Below are 13,424 nucleotides of genomic sequence, written 5' to 3'. Positions count from 1 at the left end.
CTCCCCCCCCCCCCCCCGCCCCCAGTCTCTGGCCTCCCAAGATGTGGACAGCGAGGAGGACAGCCTCAGCTCTGGCCCCGGTGGCTTGGTCCATGGAGTCCCTAATGAAAAGGGTTTCCAAGCGTATCTGAGAAATAAAGGGCAAACCACAATCGCCGCTTTAAGAGAACTTCAAGTCCTTTGCAGACCTCCCTCATCGGAGGAAGTGGGGAGCAGAGGTTGCTCAGCCGCACCCCCCCACCCCCTGTGGGTTTAGGAAAGTGTGGACGAGACTACTAGAAAGCCAGGCTGGGCACCACTAGTGTATAAGGAGGCAGGGGGGCAGGGGGAGGGGACCAAGTTTCAAAAATAAACACAAACCCCAAAATAAACACTGTTAATGGAAGTGACTAATCAAGGGTGTGCTGAACTTGGTGGTTCTTGATAAGATACAGGGGGAAATGCACTTGGAAAAAATAACAGATTTTTTTCCCCCTTTGGTAAATAAAGTGATGGGGAAAGGGCGGGGGGCGGGGGGGGGGGGGCGGGGGGACTAGGGTTAGTGTTTGGTTTCACCCTCAGCAGAGGTTTTAACACACGGCTTCTCGATCCTGGCACTCTGGACATTGGGGGCTGGATGAGACTGGGTAGTGGGGCCTGGCCTGTGCAGTGTAGGGTTTTGAGCAGAATCCCTGGTCTCTACTCCCTAGATGCCAGTAGTACCCTCCCCCTTGCTGTGACAACCAGAAACGTCTGCAGACATTGCAAATGGCCCCTGGCATGGGGTAGGGGGGCAGTCAACCCCCTGGCTGAGAGCCTTTGGCTGAGAGTGAAAGCCACCTCAGAAGGGCCGGCCAGCCGACCACGGGAAAGGAATGGAGCAGCCCGGGCCTTGAACATCTGCTGGTCACCCATGGCTGTGTGCCACCAGGACCTCCACAGGAAGCACCCGCCGGCATCCAGACCAACTGACAGGAGCCTGTCAGTTAGGAAAGCCCTAAGAATGACGTCTGTTGTCTGGCCGGCGTGGCTCAGTGGTTGAGCGTTGACCTATGAACCAGGAGGTCACGATTCGATTCCTGGTCAGGGCACATGCCCGGGTTGCAGGCTCCATCCCTAGTGTGGGGTGTGCAGGAGGCAGCCAATCCATGATTCTCTCTCATCATTGATGTTTCTCTCTCTCCCTCTTCCTTCCTCTCTGAAATCAATAAAAATAGATTTTTTTTTAAAAAAAAAAAAAGAGTGACAAGCAGGTACGGAGCCCCACAGCCCCCACAGCTCTGGCAAAGCCATTGTCCTTGATCTCCAAGTGGCCTTGGCTGCGAAGGTGATGGCAATGGTCCATCTCAAGGAAGAATTGTGCAGAGCCGGGGCCTGGGAGATGCTGACTGGAGCCCGTGGGCAGAGAGCCGCAGAGGGCGCCGTACACACCTAGGACCCGGGGAAGTCACTTCTCAGACACCAAGTTCCTTCGGCAAGGACGGAGGCTGAAGGCAGGGCAAGGGGCTGCAAAAGGGTTCATGAAGACAGTTTTCCAAAATCCCTTGGCCACTCACAGCTCCCTTGGCCTGTAAAGTGTGCAGTGACCTAACCTGCATGTGACACAGTGGTCCCTTTGGTCGGGGAGGGGAGGGCTCTCCAAACCATATTAGCAAACCGTCGACCACCTCAGACGCCGTCTTTGCCGGCAGGCACCATGGGGAGGATCACAAACCACCGCTAGTCCAGGTCACCCCTGGTTCCAGAAGGGAGTCACATTCCATGCCATCCTGCACCCAGCCAGCCTGGTCTGCGCTCCATAAATCCGCTCAGCTACCCTCTCCACCGCGGGGGGTGTTTACCGCCTCGGGCCCCTCTGTCCCATGGACTCAGGGAACTGGAGTCTCGCCTGGCACAGCTGAAGAGAGTTCCAGATGCTCGCACCTCCCTCCCAAGGCCCGCCCACCGGGGGGCTGCTGGGTTGGAGGGAAAGGTGAGCGATGGGAAAAGGTGGCAAGGCTATTGGGCTGGTTGATCCCTACCTTTCTCTCTACCTCTCCCCTCCCCCCCTCCCAATTCTAAAGGCCACCGCAGAGTCCTGTCCCCTGCTGGCCGAGCTTTCCCTCAGCAATCTGCTTACACACACACAGTGTTGTAAATAGAGCGGAACTGAGGACCCAGCATCCCCACGGGCGGCTGGTCCACCCCAGCGCCTCTCATTCAAAGCATTCTTGACCCGGGAGTGCCTGACCCTGACGGCAGGCAAGGAGCTACCGCCAATGGATTTTGCTTCCACAGCACTTTGCTGGGGCTGATCCGTCCTCCCTCCCGGAGGCGCCCCCTGGCCTCCTCTCCCGGCGTTTAACCTTGGAGGCACCAGGGGATCCGACTCAGGTGGGGACCAGAGGCCCACTCCCGTCCGTGCCCACCATGACCTTGCTGAGGGAGGCTGGTGGCTGCAACTGACTCCCCTGAGCCCCGGGGTGAGCTCCCCAAACCAAGGTCGGAGAACAAGGACCACCGGCTCCCTGCACCGTGTTCTGTTGTTAAATATGGATTTTTATTAAGTTAGAGGCCCCTGTTGCTCTTGGAGGGGCCTGGGCTCCAGATTGGGGTGGATCTTTAGACATTCCTCCTCCTTGATTCTGGAAAAGTCTACCCACAGCTCACACCCACCGGGCCCAGAGCCAGCGGCATATTTTGGGGTCTAGGCACAGTCCATGGTTCGGTGCACCTCACTCTCTAACCCGCACAGCAAGAATCACTGCAACAGCCCGGCCGGCGTGGTTCAGTGGCTAAGTATTGACCTATGAACCAGGAGGTCACGGTTTGATTCCCAGTCAAGGCACATGCCTGGGTTGCGGGCTCCACCCCCGGGGGGCGGGGGGAGGGGCGTGCAGGACGAAGCCAATCAATGATTCTCTCTCATCATTAATGTTTCCATCTCTCTCTCCCTCTCTCTTCCTCTCTGAAATCAATAAAAATGTTTTTTAAAAGTCACTCTACTATCAACCAGGAGCAAGAACATTCCCCTGCAGCCCTCAGGAGCCAGGGTCACGACAAGGCCACATCCCCAGCTTCCCCCTTCACCACGTCACCTACTTACGACCCAGGTGCCAAACCTAGGTCAGGTGGCCCTGGGACAGCCCTAGTTTGCAGGCTGCGGGGTGGGGGGGAGTCCTGGGGAGGTTGCCATGGTGCAGCAGACCCCGCCCCCACCCCACCTCCAACCCACTTCCGGGGCCTCCACTGAGTTCAGGCTTAAGGAATCCGGAGCCAAGCGGAGGCCGTGACTGGTCCATGAGTCAGTGCCTCTCTGCTCTGCTCGGCTTCTCTGAAGTCAGCACCTCCAAGAATACCGATGCACCCAACCGGGCAAAGGTGAGGGATTTAGAAAGCGAAATGAACTTAAAGAGCAAGTGAGGGCTGTCAGCGTGGGTGACCTCCCCTCTGCATTCCAGCGCAGGAGAACAGAGGGTGAGAGGGCCGGGGAGAGGGGGGGGGGGCTCTCAGAACATGCCACGAGGGGTCCTTGACAACACCACGGAGTCATAAACAAGACTAATCCTTGTTCGCACCCCCCACCTGGTCACATGCGTTTCAGAACTAGAGAAAATGGCCGTCCCCTTCCACCCCCTTGCTCCCACGTCCGGTTCAGAGCAAAAAAGGGAAGACATGGAAATGCTGAAACGAGGTATTTGTTCCCCTCTGGGTGAACTGTTTTACAATAAGCTACCTGCTGGGGTCAGGAAACCGAGCCCCGTGGCTTTCTGCTCACAGAGAAAGTCACGGGGGGGTTCCTGTCGGGGAGCCTTCTCAGGGACATGGTCACCCACCCACGACCCCTTTGTACCTGCTCCAGCGTTGATTTGAAACCCCCTCTCCTCTGCTCCCCGCTTCCCACCCACCGTGCCTACACCCTACGGTGAGGTCAGAGGGCCACGGGGTGCCGGGGAGCAAGGAGGAGGGAAAGGAGAGGGGGGGGCCTGCTGCTCCCCGGTCCCGATAGGAAGCCTATTTTCTGGACAAGTAGGCGTGTGTGATGCTCCAAGACGAGGGGAATGATCACAGCCAAATGAACAGCCCAGGGAGCCAGGCAGCCGCTCCCCGGGAGGGGTGTATGGGATGGGGGTTTATCCAAACACAGGAGGAAAGTGGTGCGAGTTGGAGGGATGGGGGAGGGGGTCGGTGGGGGGGGGGGAGGGCTCCTTACTGGGAAGGAGATTTGTTTACAACATCTTATTTGCTCCTTCATTTTTAATGTGATTCTGGCCCCACGTACTGTAAACACACCCGCTTTTCCATTCCCTAGCAGTGCCAGGGAGCCTAAGACAGAGCCGAATGCGGTGCCAGGATCCTGGGCGACGCGGGTGGGGCTCCCAGAGGGGGACTTGTGGGTCCACAGTGAGGGAGGAAGGGTGTGATTGCAAATCTAGGTGAGGAAACGGGGAGCCGTCTGGATAGGGGCAGGGGGGCGGTCCCCCACAGGCTGGGAAATCAGCTGTTCTCTCTGCCCCCCGGAGAGAAGGCCACGGATGGGGCCTCAAGTCCCCGTGTCCGTGTGTAATGGCCTCTCCTTCATCGGTAGAGGCAACTGACAGATTCTGGAGAGAAGGTGGCCTTTGGGCAGCGAGGCGTGGCTGGTAGGAGAGCCAGATTTTGTGACTGGGGAGCTGAGGATGTCTACGAAGGAGAATCACTCTTATGAGAGCCAGTGTCTGGACACCATCGAGTCAACCTCCATCTACACTGAGTGGCCAGATTATTATGATCTCTGAATGCATAATAATCTGGCCACTCTGTGTGTGTGTGTATATGTGTGTGTGTGTGTGTGTGTGTGTGTGTGTATTAGAGGCCCGGTGCATGAATTCGTGCATGGGTGGGGCCCAGCCAGCCTGGCCAGGGGGAGGGGACATGGGTGGTTGGCCGGCCTGCCTGCTGGTTGAACTCCTGGTCAAGGGGACAATTTGCACATTAGCCTTTTATTATATAGGATATACACCAAGTGGCCAGATTATTATGCATTCAGAGATCATCATCATCTGGCCACTCAGTGTATACTCAGCTCCATCTGCTAAACCAAATCCCACCCAACCACCCTCAGAGCTCGCCCACGGCCAGCGAGAAGCCAGGCCGCCACACCGCATCGGGAAAACGCAGCCGCACGAAGGAGTTCACATCTGCAGTCTCCTCTCCCCACGCAGGCGCAGGGGTCACCTGAGCAAGGGTCACGGCGGACGGTCCCTACGGCTCCAGTTCAGAGTGAGGAGCTAACAGCACACAGCTCCTGCCTCCGGCTTTCCGCTCAGCGAAGGCTCAGGTCGTCCCGAATCCGGGGTCATCCGACACCAGCCGCCTCCACCATGCCCGCGAAGTTCGACCTCAACGAGATGGAAGTCATATCCCTGAGGTGCCCGGGTGGGGAGACCAGCACCAGGTCTGCCCCAGTCCCTAAGATCACCCTCCCCCCGCCCCACCCCTGGGTCTGTCTCCACCAAAGTTTGGTGATGACATCGCCACAGCAACCGGGGATTGGAAGGGTCTGAGGGTCACAGTGAAACGAGCCATTCGGAACAGGCTGGCCTGGAGTGAGGGAGTCCCTTCTGCCTCTGCCCCCAAGAACCGCCACGAGATGGGAAGAAGCACAAAAACCATTAGGCGCGGTGGAAACACCGCTGCCGGCGAGGCTGTCAGCACTGCCCGGCAGATGCGGTGCCGATCTTTCGTGAGAGAGCTCTCTGGAACCAGTAAAGAGATCCTGGGGATGCCCCGTGTGAGGGCTGCGATGCCGATGGCCACCACCCTCATGACCTCACAGGTGACATCAGCAGTGGGACGCCTGGCTCGTTTAGGAACGACAAAGGGAAACACTTCAACTGCAGATCATTTCACAACCAAAAAAACAAAACAGATGTCCCACTGACGGAGCGCTGTGCTCCCGGCTCGGCTGTAATGCTGTGAGCACGGCACCTGCAGTAACGGTTCTCCCCCGCACCCACCCTACAAGCTGTGGGAAGATGTGGGAACTGAGGCATGGAGAGGCGACGTCACCCCCTGCTGGTTGGTCCCACGGCTGGAGGTCGGCAGTGGTTCAGACTCAGGCAGGCTTGCTCCTCGCCGCTGCTCTGTCCGCCTCTCTCTGCAGTGGGCGGTGACCCCAGAAAGGAGCCAGAGTCCCTACATTCCATGGAAAAGGACCTTCGGCCCCTATGGCTAACAGCTCATGTTCCACTGAAGTGTAAAGGGGGAAAACCATTCGGTAAAACAATGAGACCGGGGAGTGTTTTATTATAACAGCCGGCTGTGACTCATACAGCTTGCATTTTCAGTTTCTCCTGAAATGGTCATAGAGAAACGGTCACACGGACCGGAGGGTGGGGGCCTGACGGGGTGCTACAGGGAAAGTCACTGAACCGGCTCAACTTCCTCTCCTCATCTATGAAAACGGGGTCCCCAGACCTTCTCACTGCGTTGCCGTGAGGTTCAAATGAGAAGCTTTGCAAAGAGCTTTGAGATTGGAAAGCACCGTCAAACCCTGGACCCTGTTAGCTCCTGACCTGCCTGATTTTCCTTGGCTGAATGTCGCATCATCTCATGACACGGGTCCTGCTGGCCAGAGCCCACAGATGACATTGACATCCATGTTGTCCAGACTCTAATTTCACTTGTTCAAAAATATTTTCGTTATTTCAGAGAGACTAAGACAGAGAGAGAGAGAGAGAGAGAGAGAGAGAGAGAGAGAGAGAGAGAAACACTGATTTGTTGTTCCACTTATCCATGCATTCATCGGTTGATTCTTGGCCACAGGAGCAGTGCCAGGGAACCGTTATATCCCGGGCAGGCTAGGAAGATGTGTGCTCCGTGGACAGTGAGCAGGTGGTCTGGAGAGAGCATTTGGGGACTGACGTGGAGTAACGTGCCAGGGTGCATGCACCCCACAGTGGGTGGCTACTAGCAAGCACCCACGGGGTCGGAGCACCCAAGATCCACAGTGGCACAGCCTGGTTTGCGCCTGGAGTGTCTCTGGCAGAGGATAAAGGGTGTGCTATCTTGTTTGGTTTCACTGCAGCTCACCCGTGGAGAGTGGGCAGACGGGTGGCTGTCCAGCCTGTGGGGAGAGACAAGCCCCGGTGGTCAGACCCCCGTCAGCACTCACAGCTCCCCCTGGTGCAGCTCATCTTTCAATGCATCAGGTAGAAGCCATCTGTCCCTGTTAGGTACGGGTAGTCCCCTACGAAATAAAGCTTACAACTTAGAAAAACGAGGTCTATAGCTTTCCCCAATGCCCATGATCGTGTGCATGTTAAGCTGAAGGAGAGGCAAGGCCGTGGCCCAACAGTCTTATAAGGGACCTAACTTATTCAGAGTTCAGGGCAGAGATCAATAGGTAAACGGAGAGAGAAGATGCAGTAGATACCCACAATGGAATATTACTCAGCCCCCCAAAAAAGAATGAAAGCTTGCCACTTGCAACCACATGGAGGGACCCAGAGGGTATTATGCTAAGGGAAGTACGTCAGGCAGAGAAAGACAAATACCATATGAGTTCACTGATACGTGGAACCTCAAAAACAAAATAAGCAAAACAGAAAAAGACTCCTAGATACAGAGAACGTGTTGATGGTCGCCAGACGGGAGGGGAGGGGTGTTGGGAGAGAACGGGGGGAAAAGGTGAAGGGATGGAGAAGTATACATTGCCAGTTATTAAACATAGTCACGGGGATGTCGAGTACAGTACAGGGAATGTAGTCAATAACATTGCAATGACTATAGGGAAGGTGTCAGATGGGGACTAGACTTGCTGGGTGATCACCTTGTAAGGTATATAAATGTCTAACTACTACGCTGTACACCTGAAACGAATGTGCTATTGTATGTCGACTGTAACTGGAAAATAAATTAATTTTTTTAAAAAGACTTCAGGGCAGAGGATGGAGGGGAAGCACCAGGCCCACACCACGGTGGGCAGGCCAGTCCCGGGCCAGCCCGAGCCCCGAGTATGGGCCGTATTCGTACCAGAACAGAATGTCTTTCACACCCTGCACTCCTCTCCAGAACCCAGATCTGAGTCACCGTAAACGGTGGGGGAGGGGTGAGCAAAGGAGGAAGAAAAAGAGAAGGATATGGAAAGCGATTTAGAAACACACACCTCCGACAGCACTTGATAACCCGGAGTCCAGGTGACCGGCGCCTGACGGCATACAAAGGCCCAAGGCAGGCCGCAGGACGGGCAGCTTCAGACTTCATGTTTGCCTTCCACTGAGCAAACTAATAAATCCCCTACGGTTTCGGCCACGCAGAGCTCCCCGATTTTATTTACTGGTCCAAACTGCAGGCGGGTTTGCTTTCTCCCCTCCCCGTCACCCCGGGCAAATAGCAGGCCCCTCCCCGGTCCTGCCATCAGTCTGTATGTCTATTTGCGTTCCCCTTCAACAAACTCATGTTCAGCGCAGCTGACAAGGAGTGCAAACAGCTTTGAAGCATTCTTCGGTAATGGACTGCTGGCCTGGGCCGCCGAGGGTGAAGGGAGAAAGAACTACTTGTCAGAGAAAAGGCAGACGCCATCTGGGCCAGGTGGGGCTCGGAACTTGACCCACGGAAGGGACCTCGGAGGATCCTCAAGAAAAGCCATGTCTCCCCCTCCCCCTCCCATTTTATAGATGAGAAAACTGAGACCCAGAGAAAAGGCTTGAGTGACGTACATGTGACCTTGGAGCAAAGCTGAAGCAAAAGCAGGACAAGAGTGCAAGTTTCCCGCCCCCCAAGTCCCCGAGTTCAAGGCCCTTTCAGACCCGGGCAGACACGTGCTCCCTCTGTGGACTGCTCTCCAAAGTAGAGGTAGGGAGAGCCGGCCCTGCTTTCCAGCAGCCTGGCAGGAGGGTCTTGTCCAAGGTCAGTGGCATTCCCAAGGTCACCTTCATGCCCTTTAAACCACATCCTCCTGAGCTGAGGGACGTCCTTCACCATTGGAACCTCCTTTCTATCAACACACAGGTTCGCAGGACCATGGGAAGGAGATAAAAGTCTTCCCCGGGTCACGTTCAATGCCACGGAAACATCTCGGAGGGAAGCTTGAACCAAACCTTGGGGAAAGGGACCGGCACTACTTTGAGGTTAAGTTATGCTCAGCACGAACTAAAGCAAGATCAGTATGGCCAGCCCGTGGAGGAAATACGGTTCCACTGTACCCTGGGCCGCGTCTGCTGTACTGTTCTCATGGGGAACAACAATAACCAATCTTTACGTCATTAACTCTATCAAATAGGGCAGCGCTGTGGACGTCAGAGCTAGGAGACCTTCGGGGCCCGACTCCTTCATTCGCCATGGAAGGAAGCAAGAGAAGGGCCGTGTCCCGGCGCTGCAGACACGCACGGCCGTCTTCCAGCAAGATGAGGAGGCCTGATCCCCGGCAAGCAGCAACAACTTCGGGATGGCATGCATCCTGAAAGCCTGGCTTTGACGAACCTGAAGAGAACCTGTAATTTGCCTTCTTTGGATTGTTCTTACTTGTCGTGAACACCAACGACTGGGCTGGCACGACCTTCCTCTCCTCCACCCTCCACTGCCAGCACCACCGTCTGCCCCTCTCGCCCAGACCGAGGCAGTGTCTGCAGAGGGAAGGAGGAGCCTGGGTGGTCCCAGGCCCCACTCTCCGAGTTGGAACGCAAAGGGTAGCTAGGAGACTTTAGAGAGAAAGTACACACTTAGGCCCAATTTACATGCCCTTGATAGTTTAAAGGATCCTAGCGTTCAAAGGCATTTCAGGAAGTCTTCGAGCCAACTCCTTTGCTCTCCAGACACCACCATCCCAAAGATTTTAGCTCTTAGTCTCTGTCTAGCTAGGCTGCAGAATTTTCTTCTGGGCTCATTAGTCTACGTAGTATGTACATGTATCACACACACACACACACACACACACCACTGTCCACAGCACTCTTCTGAAGAAAGTGGTCTCAGCTGGTTCCTTTTACCCAGGTTTTCATTCAGTATCATGCAACCCTAACATTCTGGAAACAACTGACTTGGTGAAGATTGGTGGCAGATCCAATGGCATGCATCTATAGGCTGCTAATGGCCAATGATATGACCAGACACAAGGGTCCTGAATGGTGATTGGCCAAACCGCTCAAGACTACCAGCCGGCTACAGAAAGTAAAGCAGAAGCAGAGCCAGGATCGTCAAGTCACCCAGCAGGGTGACCAGTTGTCCCAGTTTGCCCAGGACTATGGCAGGGTTAGCATTGGAAGTCCTGCATCCTAGGAAAGCCCTCGGTCCTGGGCACCCTCGGCCCATCACCACAGGCCGAATTCTAGAATCAGGAGCAGTGGATCCCGCTGCTGAGCAGAAGATCGAGGGGACTATGGTCTGACAGTTTCTGCTGTCCCTGAAAACAACCTCTAACAAAGGGAACCCCTTTGTTAAACCTCACCCAAGGATATTTTTTCCATTGATTTTTAGAGAGAGTTGGAAGAGAAGGGGAGAGACAGAGAGAAACATCGATGTGAAAGAGACACATCGATTGTTTGCTGTCCACGTGGACAACTGAGGTACATGCCTTTGACTGGAATCCAACCCAAGACCCTTCAGTCTGCACCGGCATTCTAACCACTGAGCCCCAGCAGCCGAGCAGCAATGCAAACTCTTGAATGACTTGGGCTTCTTGGGAAGGTCTAGCTGGGCAGCTGCTGGGGAGACGGTCTCCTGCCTACTTCCACGGAAGCTTGCAATAAACCAGCATTCATGGAGGTAAGGTAAGTGGGTCTCTGTCCCTTGACACCCAAAGGAATTGAACTGATACAACGAGCCTGTCTGTCTGTCAAGGAAGGACGGTGAAAGCTCACGGACAAGCCTCGAGTTTCAACAGCAGGAAACCTCCTCCAGGGGTCCCCCCCACCCTGTTCTGTGTCGAACCTGAGACGCCGAGAAGGACCCCCTTGCTCCCCTGAGAAGACACTGAAGTCACTAAATGGTCACACAAACACATCACCTGCAACACAGGGAAGATAAGGCAGGTCTGGCTTTAATTCTTTTTTGCAAAGGCATGCCATCCATTCACGGGGGACACTGCAAGTACAGACCTGCTTGGCCGTGCATTTTGGCCAAGGCTGACATGGATAGACATCTAGGAGGTATTTCCGTCCATGCGTATGGCGGCTACAGAGTGAACGAAACGAATAGGACTCGCGTCGCGTGGGGCCCAATCCATTGCCGGGTGTGTGTGTCATCGGCACGCCCTGGAGGAAGAGGGTCCGCCATAAATTCCACCAGCGCTGGTAGCTGGATGGTCCATAAAGAAGCCCCAAGTTCTGGTGTGGACCCCAACGGCCGCCTGAGAGGAGAGGGTCATGCAGCTGACTGTGCCTCTGGCTCAACAGAAGGCAGCTGGAATAAACAACAGCGTCATTTTCTGCTCCTCCAGATGTCCACCCGTGCGTGATCCCGGCCAAGACGGTTGCGCATGGAGAACGCCAGCCTTCACGATCCAGCTCCCCCGCCGGAGTCCCTGCCAACGTCCCCGAGCGCCCGAGGAACGTCCCTGCACAGATCAGCATCCCTCTGGAACCCGTGCGGCCAGACCCAAATGGATGAGAAGGAAGATTCCGCCAAGGCTGTGCGCATAGTGGCACACACGTGTCTTGAGAAGGAGCAGGAACAAAAAACGCAGATCCTGTTTGACCTAAGTGTAGTTAACGATTCACTCTGTATCCGCTAGAAGATGACCGAGCAAACAAGAATCGCTGCATAGCAGGTGTGGAGGTGGGGGGCAAAAAGGGGGTGGCAGGAAGCCCTGGGGTTCCTGAGGGTGCGGGGAGGGCAGCCTTCGGAGCCGGCGGCTGCAGAGGAAGGGTTTTCCATAAGAAGGAGAAGCAAGGTCTGGGACACCGGTGTCTTCTCCGTAGGTTGGCCCCAGCAATGATGCATCCCCCAGTGCATGCAGGTCATCACACCCACTATTTCTCAGAGTGAGGGTCTTTGCTTTCTCCTCAAATGTCTTCTCAAATCCAGAACCTTCTTTATATATTCTCCAAAATAAGGTATCTCCATCCAATGCAGAGTTCTTGCCTCTTAACAGATGGTTGCATCTGAGCCAGGACCTTCAGGGGGTGCCCGGTGGCACACATTGGCTCCAGGAGGCTTCCTGGTGGGTGGTGAGGGTGAGGAAGGGCGGCCCTTTGCCCAGTCCTGCTTCCTAGGCCTGTGGAGCAAAACACAGCATTCGAGTGAGAATCTGCTGTCAGCTCCTCCAACAGATGGCTTTCAACAATGAGCGTCACTTTCCTACTTTCCTCCCTAAGAGTCTAGCTCAGCCGTGGGCAAACTACGGCCCGCGGGCCGGATCCGGTTCTCTTGGTCTCCCCTCCGCTCCTTTACTTTGAATTTATATTAGTTCACACAAACACTCCATCCATGCTTTTGTTCCAGCCCTCCGGTCCAGTTTAAGAACCCATTGTGGCCCTCGAGTCAAAAAGTTTACCCACCCCTGGTAGCTGCTGAGAAGAGGAGACACTGCTTCTAAAAGCACAGGGGGAGGGAGGAGGCCTATTAATCCATCTCAAGCAACTCCCTGTACACTGAGTCACCACCGGGAGCCTTTCACACAAATCCCACCACTACACCCATAGCTGATTTATTAAAAAAAAAAAAAAAAAAAAAAAACACAACACTGAACCCAGCCAGCGCAGAGGAAGTGGAAAATTCTGTTTTCAGCAGGTCACCGGAATATGTGAGATGTGGGGCGGGGAGTGTGGAGGTATTAGATCTCCCACTTTACAAACAGGGAAACTGAGGCACAAAGGGTGCCAATGTTCTCAGTAGAGGATGATAAGGGTCTGGTCCCTAATCCTAAGGTTCCCTTCAGCTGGCACCTCTCTGCTCTCACAAGTCCCTTAACAATTAATTAGAAAACCATCCAGAGTGGGTAGGGGTCCCTCTGAGGAAATGTGAAGGCACGGTTTAACACGTTTCTCCTTCCCCAATGCCGATGGCAAATACACAGAGACGGCCCGCCGGCCTGGCTTGGTGGTTGAGCGTTGACCTAAGAACCAGGAGACCACAGTTCCTTCCCAGTCAGGGCACAAGCCTGGGTTGCAGGCTCGATCCCCAGTAGAGAGTGTGCAGGAAACAACTGATCAATGATTCTCTCTCATCACTGATGTTTCCATCTCTCTCTCCCTCTCCCTTCCTCCCTGAAATCAATAAAATTATATTTAAAAAAGAAAAGAACTGTGGGACTGCCTTACTGTCCCTGTTAGGATGGACACCCCTGGAAGGAGTGAGAGTCTGCATATTAGAGTCACCTACCCAAAGACAGCAAGCCAACATGCCCATGCAGAGATGTTTGGGCGCTCCAGGTGGCTCTCTGATTGGTGGCCAGGGGGACATTGTACGTCTTCGCCCAGGTGTTGCCTGGGCCTTCCAGACACTCTCTTTCCTTTGGACCCGAAAGCACCCCCAAGACCCCCAAG

General features: G+C 54.9%; 1 protein-coding gene across 3 annotated transcripts in view; it reads right to left on the bottom strand.

Annotated features, from left to right (window-relative positions):
• Positions 1–13,424, bottom strand: part of SLC39A11 (solute carrier family 39 member 11) — a 463,057-nt gene that overhangs the window by 67,999 nt on the left and 381,634 nt on the right. Inside the window, exon 8 of one of the 3 annotated variants that reach the window (XR_013961104.1) lies at positions 10,958–12,154. The exons of 1 other annotated variant lie outside the window; for it this stretch is intronic. Coding sequence is in view for 1 of the 2 variants with exons in the window: in XM_080678280.1 (XP_080534406.1) it covers positions 11,973–12,154 (182 nt within the window). In the remaining variant the exon portion in view is untranslated. Of the gene's footprint in view, positions 1–10,957; positions 12,155–13,424 lie in introns of those variants that run through there. One more of the 3 variants, XM_080678280.1, reaches the window with a different exon arrangement.

This window comes from Plecotus auritus (assembly GCF_963455305.1).
Source record: "Plecotus auritus genome assembly, chromosome: 7".
Classification (NCBI taxonomy): Eukaryota; Metazoa; Chordata; class Mammalia; order Chiroptera; family Vespertilionidae; genus Plecotus; species Plecotus auritus.
The sequence above is the reverse complement of the archived record's forward strand: the minus strand, read 5'-3'. Positions and strand labels throughout refer to the sequence as shown.